Here is a 23,227-nt window from a genome sequence, read left to right on the forward strand (position 1 = left end):
CTCCGATTAATTGCACAAATTCTGTAATTTAATACGACATCAAGAAAGCAAACGTAATAGATTAATAAAAACAAAAATAGATACAAGAAAACATGGAATTAGATAGTTTTCGTTTTAGCCTTAAGTGGATACATTTCGGATGGAATAACATAAACCGGATCGATGCCATCAATCTCTGATAGCATAAGCTTGAGCTCAAAACGCCTTTTACACTTCTTGATAAAACTGAGAAGCCATGAAATGAAGATTTCAAGCTTCGTTTTAATTTGAACTTGCAAATCCCATGCCATGAAGAGATGCCCTTAATTTGTACCCATTTAAGGTATAATTTTTTTATTTTGGTGCAAATATATAAAGGATTTTGTTCAATGTCATGCAAAGAGAATGATTCCTTTCTTTCCTCCTGATTTTTGGTTCATCAGTTATGCATTTTTAATGATGACGCAAAATGTCGTATATGCTAGGCATTTTTAATGATGATACGAGATGTCGTATACGTATAGTTCATATATAAATGTATAGAAAAAATTTTATTACGAATTTGATCAAAATAGTTAAAAATACGTATATTTCATAATTTTATTTTTTATTTAATTTTCATAAATAAGTTTTACATATATATTTAATTTTCATAAATAAGTTTTACATATAAAAATGTATAGAGAGAAAGGAGTTAAGGAATTATTGTATTTTTTTTTTCTCTTGAAAATAAGAAATTATTTTATTAAAGTAAAGAGACCAAAATGTTTTTTTTTTTTTTCGAGAATGATCTTTTATTAATTTATTTATACATGACAAATAATTATTTTCCATTGAAGGTTTCTTTTATCTTTATACATACTTCATTATTGCTCCATATTAAAACAAAAAGATAAATATGATTAATCAATTGTTTTATAATTTATTCATATTAAAAGAAAAAGATAAATAATTAAAAAAAAGGGGTTTCTGTCCCTGCAGTGCATTTGAAGCGGAATCCAACGCTACTCGTCGGAATTCTATCCCCGATGGAATTGATAAAAATAAAACAAACCTTCTTGTGGTCAGAACAGTAAATAAACAGAGGAAAAGTCAGTAAGTAGCCTAAAATAAAAAGAAAAAACTATATAAACTGTTAATCACGCAGTGATTGGAGTAATTTTTCCGATTATATTTTTTTCACTAATTTAACGAGTTAAAAAAAAGATAAAAAGACTATATTTATTATATAATTTATAATATTATTTTGACGTGTAAAAATTTTTAATAAATTAAAAAAAAATAACCAGTAATTTTCACGGATTTGTGTCCACGTCGGTCTTCCAATTTCCAAAGATATGCATTGACCGTGTGGATCTTGTGAATTCTTTTCTTGCACGTGTGGTCAACCTAATCCATTAATTTTTTTTTAAACCATCCCGAAGTACTAGCCTAATTTAATTAATTCGGAATTTCGGATTAACACGGAGTAAGCTACGAAAGGCGCAGATTGCTCCTTGCAAGTGTTTTAGGAGTATTAGATTACTGACCTGTTGAATTTTAAAAGAATTATTAAATTTAACAATATTAAAAGATTTTTTAAAATTTTTACAGATTTTACTAGAATTTTATATAGAGTTTTATGGAATTAGTGTGATTTTTTTTAGATTTTAATTGACTTCGATGAAATTACAAAAATTAATTTCAAAACTTAATTGAACAAATTAAAAGGTTTTGAGCCCACTTAAAAAACTGAAAAATAATAAGCGACCAAAAAAAAAAAAAAATGCTCGCCCTTTCCAAAATCGTTTTTTTCTTTAATAAAATCTTACTGCCGCCAACAGTAAAAAGCCTGCAATGGCTAGTATCGTCGTGGACTATCCCACTCTCAGAACAATCGAGATATGGTCGAAAGACCACAAGCTTCTTGTTTGTTGACTGAAAAATGATCGTCTCGCCCAAAAATCGCAGGTGTATATATATTAATTGAAAACTTAAAATCAGTAACTACCGGTAGTCATGACTTGCGTCGGCCGTCGGAGCTCACGCAAGGAGGTCGCGCACATCAAGATAGGCTTGATGCACGGCCTGCAGCATGCGGCTCATGAAGGCTGGCAGTCCGGCCACAATAATGGTAGACTGTTTTCTTTAATTCTTCGACTATTTCAAAATTTTCCAATGTTTTTAATGATTAAATTAATATTTAATTGAATCAACCTGTAAAAATTTTAGAAAATAATCAAATTAATTCTGAAAATTTTGCAGCAATATTAAAATTAATTTTTGTCAAAATATCAAATTCTCAGCACATAAATTAATTCGAAATTAATTCAAAAATTAATACATTGCTTTACAACTTTAGGGGTAGGGATAGAAGCGGTACGGGTTAGAGTATCCACTCTGATACATTTAAAGGAAACATGAGTAGTTATAAATGAGTGTGGAATGAATATGATAGTAAAATTATTATCCGTAACAGATATGGATAGTGAAATTACTATCCGTAACGAATACATGTATAGATCTTTGGATACGTACCCTGTCAATTGCTATATTAAACGGGCTTAGTAAGGGATATCCGCGGGTACTTATCTATTATTAGTAAAAATGTATTTTAAATAAGTTCGAATTTGGATAGTTTAAGATTCGCGGATACCTAACCCGTTTAAGAGATACTTTAAACGGGTTTTAGATATATATGGTAGTAAAAATTTAAATGGGTTCGGATACGAGTACTTAAATGGATATTTAAAATTGATACGAGCAATAAAATTTTAAACGGGTACTTATACAGGTAGTTTGAACTTCGCGGGTGCCTGCTCCGCTTCTATCCCTATTAATGGTTGTATTGGATTAAGACTTTTTATATTTTAAAAGATTTTGAAAATCTTTAGGTTGGATGATGGATTTATGAACGACTCTTTCATTTATTTTTAACAATTTAAAATACAATAAAATAAATAATTTTATAGAATCATTTCAAATCAACAAATTTTTGAATACAATTAAATTTGTATGGACTTTTAAAAAGTCATAATTGAATATTATTAAGTTTTTATAAATTTTATAAAAGTCTGAATTAAATACCATAAAATTTTAATAGATCTTAAAAAAATCTAAATTAAATATCATTGAAATTTTAAAATATATTAAAATCTAACAAAGTCTTAATTTAATACACCTCTTAGTCTTTTAAAATACTTGTTAGGGGGCTCAAAATCAAAATCTTCAGTTAAGCGAAAAAAGAAACATCCATACCATATCATTTCATCACTTGAAAATTAATCCATTAATTTTTCTAGAAAGAATTGAATTTATCTTTAAATTTGAAGCGTGATATATAATTTATCCAAAAATCAATTTTACCTTAATTCTATATTAAATAATAAAAAATCTAACTTATAGTAAAAAGCATAAACCAATGATGTTTAATATAATAACAGTTTTATCGATTAAAAAAAAATAAAAGTTATTATTTAACTTTTTATTGCAAGTTTAAACTTTTTAATTTATTCATTTAGTATAAAATAGGGTTATAAATTATATAAAAAACAACATTTAAGTAACAAGTACACAGTACAAACATTTAGGATTTAGGAGGCAAATTCACCTTATTTCTTTTTCGGGATCATTAAACTCCTATTTAGAAATGTAAAGTAATAATATTTGGCAGAAGAGACATGATATTTAAGATTAGTATATACGAACTAGGTATTTCCATGTATATCCTAAATATAAAAAATACTATTAAAAATAGTTATTATATACGGGCTAAATAATGTAAAATTGAGATATTTTCTGATGTATTTTTATCAATTATAAGGACTGCATGATAATTGTTTTTAGGGTTACTTTTTTGACATTTCATAGTCGCTTAACGAAAAAATTAACTATCGGACTTTATAGTGGAATTGAGTTATAATGCAAAGACGTTAATGCAATTTTGTAAACTAAAGTTCTTATTGGTATATTTGACAAAAACTTAGGTACTATATAGTAATTATGTTTTTCCTGGTGGCGGCTTTGGATTTATATTTATATAGAAAAGTGAAGAAAAAGAAAGTGTGGATTAGCAAGAATTTTATTTTATTTTATAGCAGAAAAAGAAAGGCCGAAGAACATATGCTAATGGCAGAAAGAGATTCCCATGCATGAACGGATATTTTATTTTCTACAATTTTCATTTTTTTTTTCTCCAAAGAGAAAACTTCAATTTCTTGGAAAAGAGATTTGAGTCAATTGTTAGTTGATGCACGCATTGCCTTTTCATTGGCTGATTTTTTATTTTCAACATTAAAAATTCTTAATATTTTTTATTTTGTGCTAAAGATAACGTTAAAATTGTGTTCAACCCTTCTTTTATCAAGCACAAATTGCAACCGACCTGTTTTTATATGAGATAAGATTCGATGATAGGTCTGGATAATTTCGTATTGTTGCAACTTTATTTTTATAATATTTAAATGGTGAATCACGTGGAATATTTCAATAATAGCATATTAATTGTATTAAATGTGTTAGTATAATTTCTGCAGTAAATAATTTAAGAATTTGGTTATATATTTCACCAACTTTTGGGGGTTGGTACATGGTAAATACTTTATTAATCAGCTGTGTTTGTGTTCATTCTAGAAAATTAGAATAAGAATCAAACGATTTCAAAATTGCTTCACCAACATGCTATGTTTGTAAATTCTAGAGAACTAGAATAAGGATTGAAGGATTGAGAATTGGTTAGATGGTAAATGTTACGCCAATTTGCTATATTTGTGAATTTTAGTCGACTAGAATAAAATTAAAAATGCTAAGGATCCATTTGGTATAAATAAATTCAAAATATGAAATTCGTTCATAAATGAATTCTACATAAAATTCATTTGTAAATAAATTTTTCATATTTGTAATAAATTCAAAATTAAAATTCATTTATTTTTATTCCTAAAATACCCTTGGCATAATAATTTCAAAAGGTTAAGAGAACGGAGAGTTCTATCATAAAATTTTAGGTCGTTTAAATTTGTGGAATAGAAAATTCCACTTTTCTTAGTATAATTTTATTCAATTATATTCAAATTCATAAAATTGAATTTGTAGAATTGAATTCTTTATTTTCTCATATCAAACACAGAAATTTAGATTTATAAATAAATTCCATAAAATTTTGTGAAATTTATTTATTCCAAATAAATGATAAATATGCTAAAAAAAAAGGAGAAATGAACATAGAGTAATAGAATTAGAAATTATTAAGAATGCATGGAGTAATAAAAATAAAGGAACTTATATTGAAAGTACTCTACTTTTAATAAGACATAGAAATATAAATGTAATGTTTGCAAAAATTAAAATATAATAGTTAGAAAAATAAATTATATTTTTCATTACCTCCTTGTTAGCCGGATAAACTAATAAAGCTCAATTGTCTAACCTCCTGTATCCAATTCTTTAAGTACAGGTGTTATTTTTCCATTCACAAGAATGCCAAACATGTTGATTGAAGTTCCATTCACTAAAAGCAGCTCCTATGCATACAAAACCTTCAGATGAATAAGCATACAGATATAACAAAATAAGAGAAGCAAAAAGAGCACGTAGCTGATTTCCCCTGCCTTTTCTGCCTCGTTCGCATACTTTTTAATCAGAAAGAACATAAATTGCATCATTTGGATCACTCATATCCTCTTTATCAGATGTATCCTCAGTACAATCCCCTATGTCAAGTAGCACCAAACTCTCAACATATCGATCAACAAAAGAATACCCACGTCCGTGAATTCTAAGATTAGTAGTTTCTTGTGTCTTGAGCTCAACTGATGCTATCTGTCCATCAAATAGTTCCATTAGCACTTCCCCATTCTTTGTAAACCCCAGTACAGTTGAATTTTCTTGATCTAGCAGCGATAGGTTAACCCATTATTCTGCTATACCATATTCTTTCATTACCCATATAGTATTACTGTTACTAGGAGTAGACCCATTTTTCTTGACAACTGCAATTGATGACTCCCTAAATAACATGATAGACAAATCAACGAGATCAACATTCATCAAACTCTCCGGCAACATAATCTCGGAAAAGGCCTCATCTTTCACATCAAAAACAGACACCAAATTCATGCATCCAGTAGGTTCCTCTTATGCGCAATCCAATGCATTGTACCATTCACAGTAGCTGGAACATCACGGCAATTTGTATAATACTGGGGCGCAATATTCATAATACTTTTCCAAGAATTAGCTTTAAGCGAGTAGAGCTCAGCCTCAACAAGATCTTTCCCTCGAAAATTATGATAGGGGCACGGCCTGATCTTCCAGGGCCTCCTTGTTTCTTCGCTGTTCCAGGGAGATATTCTTAGGACATTGTAGTCATTACCGATGGAATTGAAGCTGAAACCAATGAAGTCCCTAACAAAGCGGCCATAGACATTGTATTCAATATTGGGCTCTGGAAGTGAAAAGAATTTCCTAATTCAAGGATTCCAAAGGATGATGCTGTTATTGTACCCATATTCGATGCTTTTATCGAAGAGGCAGAGTAGGCCATTGTGAGACCCAACTACGCGAAAGTACTAGATGGACTTGAAAGGAAAATTAAGTCGCATATACTCATTGAACTCTACATTATCTGAATGAAGCGAGTATTGCTCTTTCCCGTACAAGCAGAGGCGAATGAGGAGTAACGGATTAGTGGTTTTTGAGCTGAGGGTTTCAGTTAGGTGGTCAGAAATGAAATTGATGAGAGAATTCCATGACTCGCATACACTTGTGCATTTTATCAGTGACTTGGCGAGCAACTTGTAGAGGATTTGTATCATCACTTCATCAGGCAAATAATCTGACATTTTTGGCTAAGAAAGTATTCTGGGCAGATATTAGATCAGAGAGAAAGAGACATATAAAAGCATGAGACACAGAGCAGGATTGAACTGAACCTTCGGCTTCTGTATATGCTTGTTCTTGCACTTGGTCAGCGGAGGACTCCATGTGCTGTTTCCCGATGAGACTTGGGACTCATTGTCATTGAAGAATTTTGACCCAAAACGACCCGCAGTCTTTTACCCCTTTTTGGGTATCTTACATTTATCAATCACCGTAACTATCTAAAGGCTAAAGCCTCTAAACAAAATTGATGGAGAGAATGAATTTGGAACTTGCACAGAAAATTCTTGGCTGCATTCAAATTTATAAAGATTTACCACCATTAATACTACATTGCTGCCTATTACTCTAAAATTAAACTTTTTAGTACCCAAAATTCACGGTTTAGTAACTTTAGTTCTTGTTTATAAAATTATGAATTTTGGTATTTGATGTTTTAGATTATACTTTTCTTTTTCAAAAATTTATTAGAGGTCAAATAGATAGATTTTGCTCACTCCGTTCAAGTTGAATTAAAGCTGGGTATCGGAGAGTATAAATAGCTAAAATTGCATCTGTATTACACTAAAAATGTATTTAATTACATTACATTATATTCCATCTCCACTCACCGAACAGAATAGGCGGAACCAAATCCACCTAAGCAAAGATTAATTGAATATTTTTTTTTTTCCATTTTCTTTAATTTTATTCTATTTCTAGAGTCGTTTTGATAAAAAAACTTCTTTTAAAAAAATAGTATTTTACAACTCTCATCATCTAAACAAAAAAAATCTAACGTACTGAAGGAATTCAAATCCAGAAGGAAGCACATGGACTGCAACTCAAGCCATAGACATGTTAGAGAGCCGACTAGGCGTCGGTTGGAAATTCCACCACCGTAGAGTCATCTTCCGGTTCGGCGGCGACAAAGCCCTCCTTAATATCTCTTTATTAGCATGATGTCTCTTCAACTTATTATCACCAGGCACAACATACCCATGCCGGCTACACCTTACTAAACCGGGACGACTCGAGCAAGTACAATTTGGCCGTATCCTAGACGCAGACGACGACGATAGACGATTATTTCTCCGGATCTGATTGCCACCGACGACAGTGTTTCCGGCCATTAACTGCCGTGCCGAATAATCTAGCCTTTCCGCGGTATGTTTGTAAGAAATGGTTTGCATTTTGTTGTAATATTTGTTTTAATTGGTTTGGTTATAGGCAGAAGAAATGTAAGCAAATTTATATAACACGGAATAACTGTATTGAGTTGGTGTTTGGCTGTTGGTTTAAAGGTTGAGATTTGAAAGACTTGACCAGTTCAATATTTGGTGGCAAGAGCCATGCTTTTTGACTTTCCCAAACATAACTTAAACGTTGACTTAGATAGCTTCATTTGCAAGCAGTCTGTCTTCCACTTTCTCAATTGAGTGGATCTTTCCTGGCAACTCTCTTTTTTGTTGTTCAAAAATAAAAATGATATTCTGGCTTTTTACTTCGTTCTATGATCGGTTGTTGTTTTATTGGGCCATTCAGCCCAATTTTATTGTGGCTCACAATATGTTTGTAATAATTTTTTTTTTGAGGAAATTTGTAATAATTTTTTTTTTTAGGAAAAGTTGAGAAAACGGTTTTTCAAGTAATTAATGTTTTTCTGTAATTTAATTGTGATAGAGAATTATGATATAAAAATAATAGTCCACAAACAGCTGGTTAACTTGATTGGATAAACGGAAATTTGAAGTAAACTGCATTGTTAAGTAAATTTGATTTGTGAGATCAATAATGGAAACGTTTTACCTGAATACTATTATTGACTTATTTATTAATAGGAAGGATTAGCAATATGAAAAGTTTTGAATCTATATGATAAAAAAATTAGATCTACAAAAATTTTATTTCTCTTTGTTTTATATAATAAAACTAATTAAGTGACATATTATAATTATTATTAGTTGGTTGTGGCTATTATTTTGTTTATTTAGTATATAGAAAGAGAGATTACCTTTATTTTATATATATATATATATATATATTTTTTTTTTTTTTTGAAGAAATATTTATTGTTAATCTTTCATCAATTTTTCAAGTCTAGTAATTGCATTATAATGTAATAAAGCCCAATTGGATGTGGTCCACATTGATAGGAAAATATATAACGCAAGATGATGAATTCCAATTATCAAATCCTACTCTTCAGAATATGTTGTCAAATCTAATGTATTCGTGAAAGAGTTCCTTTCCTTCCTATCTGGACAGGCCCACATGTCCAAGCCCAACTCATTGCCAACTCTCCAACCCTAATTTTCAAAGTTTGACACATTTATTAAAGTTGATGGGTTCAATCACACAAATTTTTGCATGAGAATTGGAACTCATTCTATACAGAATTAGTGCATGTCTAATAATGCTAGTTAGCGAATAAATGTTGAAAATGATATTGCACAATTATTTATTTTTCCGTACGTGCAAATTAATATAATGAATTTCCTTTTTCACACAATTTAAAAAAAAAAAAAAAAGTGTCAACCTAATAACTATAAATCTTATCTCTTGGGCTGCAAAATGAACACTTGAAATCAATCAGTAAGCTTAATTTTCAATTGTGGGTCACATCTTAATTAGCGATTGCCAACCGTGTGCCTAACAAGTGCCACAATTAGAGGATATGAGGGGACTTGCTCACTAATCCTCAATGGTCCAGACGGTGCTTTTTATACCAGGAACAGCTTTTACTAACATCTGTCAATTTATATGTATAAGCCGAAAATTAGATGCTAATGATCCAGCTTAACCGTATCTAATTAGTTTAAATCATGGGCTTAAAGATTGTATAGAATATTAGTTGGCCAGACATGTGGTCATAAATGAAAATACCTTACTTTTGGTAGGTTCATTGTTGATAAAAAAAAAAAAAAAAAATTATTGACTTTTTCTTGACCATCTAAGCATTGACGAGTCTATCTTTTAGCAGATAGAGACCTAAACAATTTGCACGCCCACTCAATAGGAGCTACACTCATTACTTTTTAAGAATGATTTTTTTTTCAGACACTTTGAACTTCAATTCAAAACTTGGGATTCACAGTTTTTTTGACATTTTTCTCAATCACATGCTTTTCTTGACTCAGATATTCAAAAGTTCTTGACTTTACCTCTAACGATAAAAATACTGACTTACAAGTATTATAATCAAGATATATACGTACTTGGTATGTATAAAAGAAAAGTAAAACGTATAGAGATGATATTTTTTGGAAAAGTATTTGGAAGCAAACTCCAGAAAAGGAAATTGGGAAATGGAGTAATATTAAATTTGATGATTTCAATTCTGCATTCCAAAATTGTGCACTAATGACATCAAGATTTGGTAAAGTAGATTTGTACGTTTTCCTTGGAAAGGAATTGGAATTAAAAGAAATTATGATTTGTGTGGTTTTAGGATAATGATTCCCTTCTGATAAAAGAAATATATATATGTATATGTATATGGTCCCATAGTCAGCAAAGGGAGAAAAGAGGTAGCCTCTTGTTGTCAATTTGCTGGGTCATAGTCATATTGGAATATACCTAGCTATGTCTTGACAATCAAAAAACAATGAAAGAAAATGAAACCCACCCCCCCTCAATTGTCTTTTTATTCTTTTGGAGCTAATATCAAACATAATTTTCTGATTTAATCTAGGCTGCTCTTTGTATTATTTTTAATATAATTTTATATATAAAGAGCCAATTACATATAATTTTCAGATTTTTCTTCAAGATAAAATTTCTTGTTCAAAATTATCTCAGGTACATATTTTCTGTCATTGATTCGTTATATCCAAAATTATTTATTACAAGCGTGTCTCCTGCTTTCTCTAGAAACACTACAACACATCACACCTGATAAATTACAACACTAAATAGTGCACTTCTTTAACTTTCTATACGCAAGAAAAGCTGATGAAAAAACCCTATATAGGGCAGCATTCATGAGTATATTTCAAGAAACATATATATATATATATATATATATATATATATATATATATATATATATATAAGGTTATTTGCTTTGAAAAAAAGAAATAAATTTTAATTTTCAACATCACTCTCTATTTACATTGAAAACCTTAATGCCTAAGTCATATCTTGTTTGATATCATGAAAAGAAAAAGAGATCAGTAAACTTCATTTTCTGTCTAAGCTTTTTCTTTGGTATCATCGATCAGAAGATCATCTATCCCTCTCTGTCATTCTACAAATACATGCCCTCTTTTGTCGCATTGCAAACTTATGTAACGTTTCCATCTTTTATAAAATTATATACCCATTTGTATTATACCTTCTTTTGGGTTTTTCATTCTATAGCCAACGTATGTGTATATAAATACAAAGGTAGATATTTTGTTTTTGCTATATGAAAAATTCTTAAAAGGAAAAAAATATCGTCAGAGTTTGAACTCTAGACTTTTTATACTATACGACAAATATTTAACCATTGAATTGTTAATTTATTGTCTAATGCAAATGGAAGAGTCTGTCCGAGATAATAGAAAAATACAGAAAAAAAAATATTTGTCCAACATATATAAAAGGATCGTTAAATGCTAGTGGTACTTGTTCTTATAAGTTTTAATTATTGATTCCAATAATTATATATATAGAACTAATAATTATTAATATCTCTTTAAAAATGCAATTCAAGTTGATGATCATGCAAAATGTACTCAAACTTCAAAATGGAGAACAACTAGCAGAAGAATCCATCTAGAAATTTTCCAAAATTGTGAAAATAGACACTTTTATGAAAAAATGAAACAAGAAAATTATTTTTCAAGCAGAAGTAAATTTAAATCCTATATGCTTGCCTATTGAAATTTAACACAAACAAAGAAGACATCTAACTATTTGAAATCAAATTAATTATTTATATTGATCTCAAAATATAAATAATTTTCCCTTCTAGGTTTATGCAATTACAAAATAAAAAATCAGTCAAAAAATGCATAATCTTTCATAATAAATAATTAATACATGAATAGATATTGAAAAATCAAGCATCTAAGAAATAATTCCTTAAAATAAGCAATTAATAAGCTAAAAGAGTTCTATAATCACTTGCCACTTCTATGTTAATATCATAATATGTACCAAAACCAAACTTATAATCATCATTTATCATCACATTTATTTTTCTACATGATCAAGATAGTGATCTCAAATATTTCTTTTTGCATATCCCTAGCTATAACAACAAAATATGTATAAATGTTATATATAAAAAAAAAAAACTATATATTTACTTAAAATAATCTGAGAGTATTTGATGGCCTCACCTGAACGGCAGCTACATGTGTTACAGTAATGGAAGAAATTACTTTTGAGGCCATTGATTACTCTCTAAATCTCTTCTTTCCCCCAATAACCAAAATCTCTTAGCGATAATACCCAATCTGAAGCTGATCATAGACAGAGTCTCAAACTATCGTATAAACAAGTATATAACGTGTCATTTTTTTTTTTTTTCTATCCATGTGAGAATTTTCCATAATTTCCTCTACCCTCAATAATATAACCCCTAATTAATAAATATAATACATAGAACAATATGCTTATATCTATATATACGTATATATTGTAACCATGAATACCCCCGCCACCTGAAAATTAATGAATCAAGATTCAAGAAAACCAATTCAAGCCTGAAAACTGAAATGGTGGCCTATAAATCCCATCTCCAAGAGATCCCAACGCTGTTTGTTGGTGCAATGGAGGTGTTTGTGGTAGTTGACTAAGCAGAGAAGCTATAGAACCATTCCCATCATTTCTTACTACACTTCCATCTCCACTGTCTGCTTGATATCTCTTGCTTGATGAAGCGCCAGCTGCGTCGATTTCTTCATTCCAGTATAAAGATGGTAATGTTCTTTTAAGAGGAAGCACAGAAAGCTCTCCAGGCCTATTAGAAGAGCCCATTTGGTTGATTTCTCCATTATGCATCATTCCTTCGAATAAACAATTCTGTTCATTTTCAACTAACAATCCGTAGTTTGTGCCTTTAAGAAACTGTAGTTTGGCATTTTGTTGACTGTTATTGTTGGTATTGCCAACTGATATTGAAGGTGGGATCAACCCAAGCATATCATCAACTGAATCATCTTTATCATGATCCAACGGTCGATGTGTGTTATTTTTCTTGTATATTCGACACAACACCCAATCATCAAGCTAAGAAGAAATAAAAATCGAGAATCAAGAAATGAGGAATGACTATTAATTTTCCAAGAAAGTTAAAAATAATCAAGAAAATTAAAAGAAAAATAATTACCCTTAAGGAGTTTTTCTTGTTACCCAAGTCACATCCTGGTGGCTTGTTATTGACTTTGTTATCTGCTAAACGATATTCATGCATAATCCAATTCGTTTTGATTCCTTTAGGAGGCTTACCTCCATAGAAAACCAGTGCTTTTTTAACTCCTACTTTTTGAGTACCTCCAGAAGTTAAAACTGGCTTATCTGTTCCTGTAGCCTTCCAATACCCTGAAGTTGCTGCTCTGTTTGGCCTCACTCCATTTGGGTATTTTCGATCTCTTGGACTGAAAAAATACCATTCTTGCTCGCCAAACGTGGCCTTAGCTGCAAACCCACAACATCCCATCGTTAACACTTTTTTCTTTTTAAAAGCAAATCACACCCATGAAACAAGAACACGACACATATTAAAAAAAAAAAAAAAAAAAAAAGAAACAAGCCACTGCCAATATTGATAATAAATATAATTTTAAAAAAAATATAATTAAAAACCTGGTAATTCCCATGGATCAAACTTGTAAAGATCGACTTCGGCGATAATCGCTACCGGAAGAGGAGCAGAGGATGCTTTTCTTTTTAGATAGTGAACTACTAACTCTTCATCGGTCGGATGGAATCGGAAACCGGGTGGAAGGTTCGGCTGTTGCGAACCGGACGACGAGTCTGTGCTCTCCATTGCTGTATTAGTAGCAATAGTGAATTGGAGAAACTGAGATATAAGCCTTTGAGGGTTTAGCAGAGAAGAAGAGCATTTCAATTAAAAAATATATATTTTGCTTAAATGTGAGCTCTGAGCATCACTAATTTCTCTTAAATGGGCATATGGGGAGAGACAAAGTAGTAAATTCCGATATATAGTATAGTCTAATTAACCAATAAGAATGCTGACACGTAAAGAAATGAGGGTAGATTAGTAATTTCGTGAGGTAGTGATTTACTTAATTAACCATGTTGTTTTAGGTAAATTTATATTCATGCAATGCAAAGGTTGATGAGGACATGCAAATTGGTATAGAGAGAGGGTGATGGGTCGGTGACGCAAAGTAGGGAACTGCACCGTTGAGAGGAAGACACGTGTAATTGGAAAACGTGGGAGAGGGCGACACGTGGAAGAGGACACGAGGGGGTAGTGGGGACCACAAAGGGGCAACACTAGGCAACAAAAAGATGGATAAAAATAGACGGATAACGATAAGTGTTTGAGAGTGGGGACAAGCTTTTCGCTTCAGATGTCATGCTTTTGTTATGCAAATCCCACCAATCTAAGGGACCCTCTCTCTCTCTCTCTCTCTCTCTCTCTCTCTCTCTCTCTCTCTCCACCTTAATAAAAGCCATTTTTTGAGGCCCCGAGACTTAGACCTTATTATTAGTAATTAATAATTCTTTATTATCATATCTCTGCTGTCACTTTTATCGGTTGCTTTTTAGTTGATTACTGTTTAAAAAAAATTAAAGAATATTAATAGAAAAATGTGTTGGTTGTGTAATTTTAATTGTGGTAAAAATAAAAATATAAGTAAGATTCTCAGGAGATGTATTTTATTGGGAGGATCAAAATTTTTACGCTCTACATTCTCAAAGAAATTACATTTTTTTAAAAAAATAAGAAAAAATACAATACGATTCCTATAATTTGCGAAATATAAACGATTCTTGTAATTTGCGAAATATAATTAGTTCGTTCCTATCTTTTTTAAAATACACTAAAATATTTTTATAATTTACTTTTATTAGATTAAAAGGTTTTTTTATCAAATTTTTTCATTTTTTCTATTAAGTATCTTATGAAATTATGAAAATAACTCTTTTATTTTTTAAAAACATAGAGATATCTAGTTATATTTTTCAAACTATAGGGACTATACTGTAATTTTGTTATATAATATTTAAGTATTTTTTTCTTTAACCTTTGTGTTTTATTGTTGATTTGATGGAAAAGATGGAAAATTTTGACAGAAGGACCTAGTATTGTAACAGAAGCAAAATGTAAGAAAAATTGATGTATTTTAAAAAAAAATGAGAATAGACTATATGTTTTGCAAACCACATGGATCATACTGTATTTTTACAAAAGAATATGAATTAATTTTTTAATTTTACTTATTTTTATTGAATACAACAACTATTGTCTCCTATTTCATAAAACTTGTCTCATCAACTTTCTTTTTCTCTTTCTTAATTATAATGATAAATTAATAGAAAAAGAATTATTGATATTCAAGTAATTAAGGGAAATAAATGAAAATTTAATTAAATTAGAAATTTTTTTATTATAATTCAAGTGATTTAGTTACTTTTTAAATTATCATGCAAAAATTTTAAATCACAAATAAAAAAAAAACCAAGATCAACAGAGAATACAATGCGGGGATAGAAGAGGGATTACAATTTCATTTATGCATTTTAGTAACATTATGTCTCAAACAAAGTGATATTTCATTTTACCACATTTTCAATTCACGCCTAAGTGTTAGGCTATGTTCAATAACAGTTTTTTAAGTAGTTTTTAATATTTTGATCATTCAATAAGCTAAACGTTATTTTTATAGTATTCGATAATATAACGTTCGATAATATAGCGTTTAAACTAATTTTTAAATATTAAGATAACATTTTATAAAATGTCAACTCATATAACATTTAACTTTTTAGTATTTTATGAAATACTACTCAAACTGCTATTAATTACTCAAACAGTGACAAGTAATTTTTGAAAACAAACCCTTAAGAGAGAGGAATGACTCGTAATATGGTGATTTGTTTTGTGGAATTGGAGCCTAATCCCTCATCTAGGATGCCAAGAGTATGCATCTGCCCAATATAAGATGAGGGAAGTATTTACCTAAACTTGGTGTAAATAGTAAATAATAAATTTTTTTGGCGCGAATAGTGCTTCACATAAATAAATCAGTTTTTTTTCTCTGTTTTCTTGGATATGATCATCCACTTGTCTTTTCAATCAAGTGGCAGGCTCTTAATTTCTTTCGCACAGATAACTAATCCATAAAAGAATATCTTTTTCCATAGGAGATTCTTTTTTTTTTTTTTAAGGATAATAGGAGATTTAGTTATTACGGTTAATTTTTTTTTTTTTAAAGGATAATAGGAGATTTAGTTATTACCGTTAAATTCCAGTCACAATGTAAATTGAGGATTCATTTTCCTCTAACTGCATGTTTCAAAATTAAATAAATAAAAAATTGCCCATTATAATTTTAAGATATAGAAATCAAATTATACGTTTCTTTCACCTTTTTTTTTCTTTTTTGGTTTTTAAATGACTATCTTTCAATCTATCATTATAAAATTTAATCTTCAAAAACAAAAAAATCAATCATTATAAATTATTCAACAATGAAAAATTACAAACACGACATTGTTAAATAAGAATGGGATAAAATTTTTTTAAAAAAATTATAGAACAACGGATTTGGGAAGATACATAAGATTTTCTTTTCTTTTTTTCTCTTCAGATTATCTATTATTGTTATTATTAATGAAAAGAAAATACATTTCTAAATTAGAGCGAAGATACTAAAACTTATTGTATTAAAATTTAAAAGTTAAGTTTCATAATTTTTTTTACACTTTTATTGTTATTTAATAAATTTATTAATTTTAATTTCACTCATTTTGACTAAATTTTCTGCTTCCGACCTCTACATCCCTTTACACATGTGGTGCTACTTATTATTTAAGTTAAATAGCTTTTACCTTTTTGACTGGTCAAAATACTAAACGCTACTTTTAATAATATTTGATAATATAGCGTTTGAATTAGTTTTTAGCGTTTAAGGTAGCGTTTTGTGAAAAGTTAATTCATATAACGTTTAACTTTTAGCATTTTATGAAAAACTGCAAAAATAGTTAATAACTATCAAAATAGTTAATTTTGTGGAATAAACTCGTAATGCAACGAAATGGTTGGTCTATGAATGAGAATAATTATTTATTGTGTGACCTGATGTTTCCTTGTGCCTCATGTAATGATTAATTTTTTGATACGTAGCTCTCTCTCATTGTTCTGCAATTCCAACACCTTATGTTGAGTTATACACCTTATGTTGAGCATCTTCATTGTGCTTCTTGTTGACTAAATTCAACCCTCCAATTACGTCCCTCGATTTTTATTTTTGATAAATTAAGAAAAATTATTACTGAAAATTAATACAAACACTTAACAACTTTCATTAGGTTAATAGACACAATTAATAATTCATCACGCTGACGCTTTGTTTAATGACATTTGTTATTATTTGTCCATAAAAATAAAACGCTTAAGATTATTGCATGTTGATTATATAAATAATTAATTATTTTAAATTATACTTCTTTTGTCTCAAAATATAAATATTTTTTTATCATTTTGTCTCAAAATATAAATTGTTGTGTATTTCAAGAAGTAATAAATGATAATTTTCTAATATTACATTTGTTTATACTAAATACCATAAATAGTTTACAAGTAACTATTAATTTTTAGATGAAGGATAATTTGATCAAATTAATGTAAGAAATGATCGAGGTCTTGAGTTGATGGTTACTCATATTGTGTAATCTATTATGTTATTTTGGCGCATTGTACTTTTCAATAAATAAAAAAATAATTATTTTTGCTAAAAAAAATTAATAATTTATCACACATATCATTTAATAAAGTAAAATTTTTTACCAGGAAAAAACAAAAAATAAAAAAAATGCATCCATTTTCTTTCCACCACCATTCGGATCACTATCTTCTCCGGCTTCTCTCTCTTAAAACCCTAATCCCATCCCATACCTTGAAGAACAACACTGTAGCATTAGTCACAATTCAGTTCATTGAGAAACATTCAACTTAGACTTTTAACTAAAAACTACGTTTGGCAACTTTTAACTAAACATTCATATTTAGAAGTATTATTACGAGTTTTTGTATAATGAAGTTGGATCATCTTGATCAACTTTGTAACATCCCTTTCCGGTCCACCTGTTAACCCGAATGAATCGAACCGAGACGCTACAAACTGATTGACTTTATGACCTGTCATGCTGATATCATAATGGATACTGACTATTATATCATGCTGATGTTGTCTACATTAATAATGTAATTTATTTTTACAAGACATGATACTAGTGTTAAAATGAAATGGGCCCAACTGTGTGCCCTGTACATGCCATAAAAAGGGTAGACAAAAGATACACATCCAAATGAGTAGTGTAACATCCCTTCCCGGTCCACCCGTAAACCCGAATAAACCGAGTCGAGACGTTACAAACTGGTTGACTTTATGGCCTGACATGCTGAAGTCATAATGTATATTGAATATAATAGCATGCTGATGTAGTATACAAAAATAATGTAATTTATATTTACAAAACATGATACTAGTGTCAAAATGAAATGGGCCCAACTGTGTGCCCTGTACATGCCATGAAAAGGATAGACAAAAGATACACATCCAAATGAGTAGCTACCCTGAAGACTGAGTCTTCTACAGATGAACTGCAGCAGTTGTAAGCTGACTCTCTACGGTCCAATCTCAAAACCTGCGAGTTAAACAGGTAACTCGCTGAGCAAATAAAGCTCAGTGGATATCTCAATAGATAAAGAAACAATTAAACACATACATGTATAGAAAGAACCATGTAAACACATATGGCACATATAAGCACACACATCATGATACCTTCATGATACCTTGATTATCTTTTGTACTGTTTATAATACTGTATAATTCATGAAATGTTATGTCAAGATATCTGTATGGCTCCATAAGGTTATAGTGAAACCGAAGTGATAAGAAAAACTGTATGAAACTGGATGAATACTGTATGCTTGGCTGCTATGGCCCATATATAATCATATCCACTCAACGGCCTGTAGCCGGAGTATCAAACTGTATGGGGTGCAGATCTGCTATCCTATGTCGTGACATAGCCTTATCTACATGGTTTCTACCTAACCTCAATGGAGCATAATGTTGGTATGTCAATAATATAACACAACATCATATTAATAGTTCATAACTTCATAATTCATAATGTATATTTGATTTCACATCATTTGCATGCTTGCATGTTGTTTTGATACATGTTCTAATGTTGTATTAGATGTTAAAATGATTGGAGGCATATAAGTGAAGCAAAGGAATACAATTGCATTGAAAATGAAGTCCAAAAATGCATGAAAACACAAGTCGCGAGCGCGTAAAGCACCAAATGAGAGACAGTGAGTTATCGGGCACAAGTCGCGAGCGCGTACTTCAAAGTCGCGAGCGCGTACTTCAAAGTCGCGAGCGCGTAGAGTGCAAAATGAGAGACAGTGAGTTCCCAAGCCAAATTCGCGAGCGCTCAATGAAGGTCGCGAGCGCTTACAGGCCAAGGGCCAAGTACGCGAGCGCGCACTTGAAAGTCGCGAGCGCGAGAAGTGCCAAATGAGAGTCAGAGAGTTTGCGAGCACAAGTCGCGAGCGCGCACTTGAAAGTCGTGAGCGCGAGATGTGCCAAATAAGAGTCAGAGAGTTTTAGGTGAAAGTCGCGAGCGAGCATTTGAAAATCGCGAGCGCGAGAAGGCAACGCGAGCTCGTCATGCGATTCGCGCGCGCGCTTCGCGTTTTCCAGCCTGCACAGTTTGTACTCTTTTGGTCATATCTCTCAATATACAACTCCGATTTGGATGATTCAAAAACCCATGTAAAGATAACACATGGAAGAACAAATAACTCTTCTATGACACTTCCTAATTCCATCATTCAATGGGGTCAAAGTCAAGATGAAGTTACTGGTAAAATTTCCAGCAAGCCCTATTTCAACATAAATTCAATATTTACTTCATTTATTCACTTCCTCCCCTGTTTTCTTACCATTACCAGTCTTGCCACTCAACATGAAGCAATATTGTCTCATTAGCAACACACCACACAAATTCTCATGCAAAGAAAATGGTAAATGAAAAGAGATATCAAACCTTTACTCCAAAAAGCTTGAGCTCTTCTTTAACTTCCTTTTTTCTACAATCTTTGAACTCCCTTCACCTATAAATAAGAATTCTTATGAATTCTAAAATAATAGCACCAATTGATTCAATTATGAACTTCAAGAAGGTTTACTTACTTGGATAGAAGAAAAATTGAAGTTAAGGCTTAACTACCATTAAAATTGAAAGGAAGGTAGAAGAGGAAAGGAAGAAAATAAAGAAGATGAAGATAAAGATGAAAAATGGGAAAGTGAAGTGATAATCACGGGTAGGCCATCAAAAATCAAAGGATTTGTGTGAAAGTTCTAAATGGTACCCCAATTGTCAACAGGCTATAACTTAATACCCAAGCTTGATCTTTTAATGCAAATAAATCTTCACCCATATGCTTTGATCTTTTTCTCTCAATCAAGTAAGTCCACTTATAATCCCATTCTACCCCGACCGGGTTTGGTCTGGCCCGACTCAACTCGACTCTATGAAAAGACTCGACTCAGTAGGACGTCACAATTCTCCCCTCCTAAATAAAAACTTCGTCCCAAAGTTTACCTGTTGTGAACAAATGTGAATACTGTTGTCGCATGGTGTCTTCAGATTCCCAAGTTGCTTCTTCTGTCTTATGATTCCTCCAAAGAACTTTTACCAATGCTATTTTCTTGTTCCGTAATTCCTTAGTTTCTCTGGCTAAGATCTGAACTGGTTCTTCTTCATAGGTGAGATCCGGCTGAATTTCAATCTCTTCTGCTGATAACACGTGTGATGGGTCTGATCTGTACCTCCTTAACATTGATACGTGAAAGACATTATGAATTCGATCTAAGGTTGAAGGTAACGCTAGGCGATAGGCTAATGGTCCTACACGTTCAACAATCTCGTATGGACCAATGAACCTAGGGCTAAGCTTACCCTTTCGTCCAAACCTTAGGATCTTTTTCCATGGTGAAACTTTCAGAAATACCTTATCACTGACCGAGTACTCCATATCCTTTCTCTTTAAATCAGCATAAGACTTCTGTCGATCACTTGCTTCTTTCAGCCGTTTTCTGATGATTTCCACTTTCTCTTCTGTTTCTCTAACCAAATCTGGACCCAAAATCTTCTTCTCACTCAGTTCTGTCCAACACACAGGTGTCCTACATGGTCGACCATACAATGCTTCATATGGTGCCATCTTAATGCTTGATTGGTAGCTGTTGTTGTAGGCAAACTCCATGAGAGGTACATATCTGTCCCAACTGCCTTCAAATTCTATAACACATGATCTCATCATGTCTTCTAGAATTTGAATGACTCTCTCTGATTGGCCATCTGTTTGAGGATGAAATGCAGTGCTGAAATGCAATTTCGTTCCTAATGCTTCCTGCAGTTTACCCCAAAATTTCGATGTAAACCTTGGATCACGATCCGATATAATGGATGATGGAACTCCATGTAGTCGAACTATTTCGCTAACATAAATGTCGGCTAACTTGTCCAGAGAATAGTCCATCCGAACTGGTAGAAAGTGTGCGGACTTAGTTAATCTGTCCACGATCACCCATACTGCATCATGCTTCCGCTGTGTCTGAGGTAATCCAGTAACAAAATCCATCGTGATCTGATCCCACTTCCATGTTGGCACTGTTATTGGATGAAGTAACCCAGCTGGCAGTTGATGTTCTGCTTTTACTTGTTGACATGTTAAACATCTTGTTACAACATTTTCGATATCTTTCTTCATGCCCGGCCACCAATAGCCTTTCTTCAAATCTTGATACATCTTGGTACTACCTGGATGCATTGTATATGGACTGTTATGAGCTTCATGCAAAATCTTTTGTCTAAGCTCCCCTATCTGTGGTACAACAACTCGGTCTTCATAGAATAAGACTCCACTGTTATCCAATCTGAATTTCCCACCATGATCTTCCTGTACTTGTTTTACCCATAGTGCTGTTTGTGCATCTTTCTTCTGTGCTTGTGCAACTTCCTGAACCCAAGATGGCTGTACTTCCATCTGTGCTAGAATAACTCCCTGCTGTTGCAACTCCATGCTAATTCTCATTGCTCTCAAAGCAAACAATGATTTGCGGCTAAGGGCATCAGCTACCACGTTAGCTTTGCTCGGATGGTAATTAATGACATAATCATAATTAGCCAAAATCTGCATCCACTTCCGTTGTCTTGAATTCAAGTCCTTCTGTGTCGGTAAATACTTTAAACTCTGATGATCTGTGTAAATGTAACACTTTTCACTGTACAGATAATGCCGCCATACTTTGAATGCTAGAACAATGGCTGCCAGTTCTAAATCATGGGTTGGATAATTCAATTCATGTGGCTTCAATTGTCTGGAGACATAAGCTACCACTTTTCTGTCTTGCATGAGTACACATCCTAACCCAATATGAGAGGCATCACTATAAATCTCAAAGTCTTTACCTGACACTGGCTGAGTCAACACTGGTGCTTCAGTCAACTTTTTCTTCAAAGTGTCAAAACTCTGCTGACATCTATCATCCCATTGGAATACAACTGCTTTCTTCAATAATCTTGTTAAAGGTAATGCAATGATGGAGAATCCCTTTACGAACCTTCTGTAATAACCGGCTAAACACAGAAAACTTCGAACTTCTGTGACATTTCTGGGTGGTCTCCAATCAACAATAGCTTCAATCTTATGAGGATCCACTCTGATACCCTCCGATGACACCACATGTCCTAAGAAAGAAACTTCTTCCAGCCAAAACTCACACTTACTGAGCTTGGCATACAGCTGTTTATCCCTCAGTGTCTGGAGTACAATCCGCAAATGTTTATCATGTTCGACCTTATCTTTAGAGTAGACCAAAATGTCATCTATAAACACCACCACAAACTGATCCAGATATGAATGAAACACGCGGTTCATGAGATCCATGAAAACCTCTGGTGCATTTGTGAGACCGAATGGCATGACTAAAAATTCATAGTGACCATATCGGGTCCTGAATGCAGTCTTAGCGATATCTTCTTCCTTTATCCGCAACTGATGGTATCCCGACCTAAGGTCGATCTTTGAAAACATACCTGCACCTTTTAACTGATCAAACAAATCATCGATTCGAGGCAATGGATACTTATTCTTGATTGTCAGTTTGTTCAGTTGTCTGTAGTCAATGCACAA

The 23,227-nt window shown here is 31.8% G+C and overlaps 2 protein-coding genes and 1 pseudogene across 2 annotated transcripts; all 3 read right to left on the minus strand.

The window, feature by feature from the left end:
• Positions 1-5,448: 5,448 nt before the first annotated feature.
• On the minus strand, positions 5,449-7,221 carry LOC105633197 (F-box protein At4g22390-like; annotated as a pseudogene).
• A 153-nt stretch (positions 7,222-7,374) lies between these two features.
• On the minus strand, positions 7,375-8,095 carry LOC105632779 (hypothetical protein). Its single transcript, XM_012215223.4, has one exon. The coding sequence runs from the start codon at positions 8,007-8,009 to the stop codon at positions 7,662-7,664; it is 348 nt and encodes a 115-aa protein (XP_012070613.1). The 5' UTR covers positions 8,010-8,095; the 3' UTR covers positions 7,375-7,661.
• A 4,297-nt stretch (positions 8,096-12,392) lies between these two features.
• Positions 12,393-13,930, minus strand: LOC105632781 (NAC domain containing protein 2). Its single transcript, XM_012215224.4, has 3 exons — positions 13,615-13,930; positions 13,139-13,446; positions 12,393-13,038 (listed from the first exon to the last, which is right to left on the minus strand). The coding sequence occupies exons 1-3, from the start codon at positions 13,796-13,798 to the stop codon at positions 12,493-12,495; spliced, it is 1,038 nt and encodes a 345-aa protein (XP_012070614.1). The 5' UTR covers positions 13,799-13,930; the 3' UTR covers positions 12,393-12,492.
• Positions 13,931-23,227: the final 9,297 nt, after the last annotated feature.

This window comes from Jatropha curcas, chromosome 7 (genome assembly GCF_041381405.1).
Source record: "Jatropha curcas cultivar XTBG-Jc1 chromosome 7, XTBG_Jcur_1.0, whole genome shotgun sequence".
NCBI classification, from domain to species: domain Eukaryota; kingdom Viridiplantae; phylum Streptophyta; class Magnoliopsida; order Malpighiales; family Euphorbiaceae; genus Jatropha; species Jatropha curcas.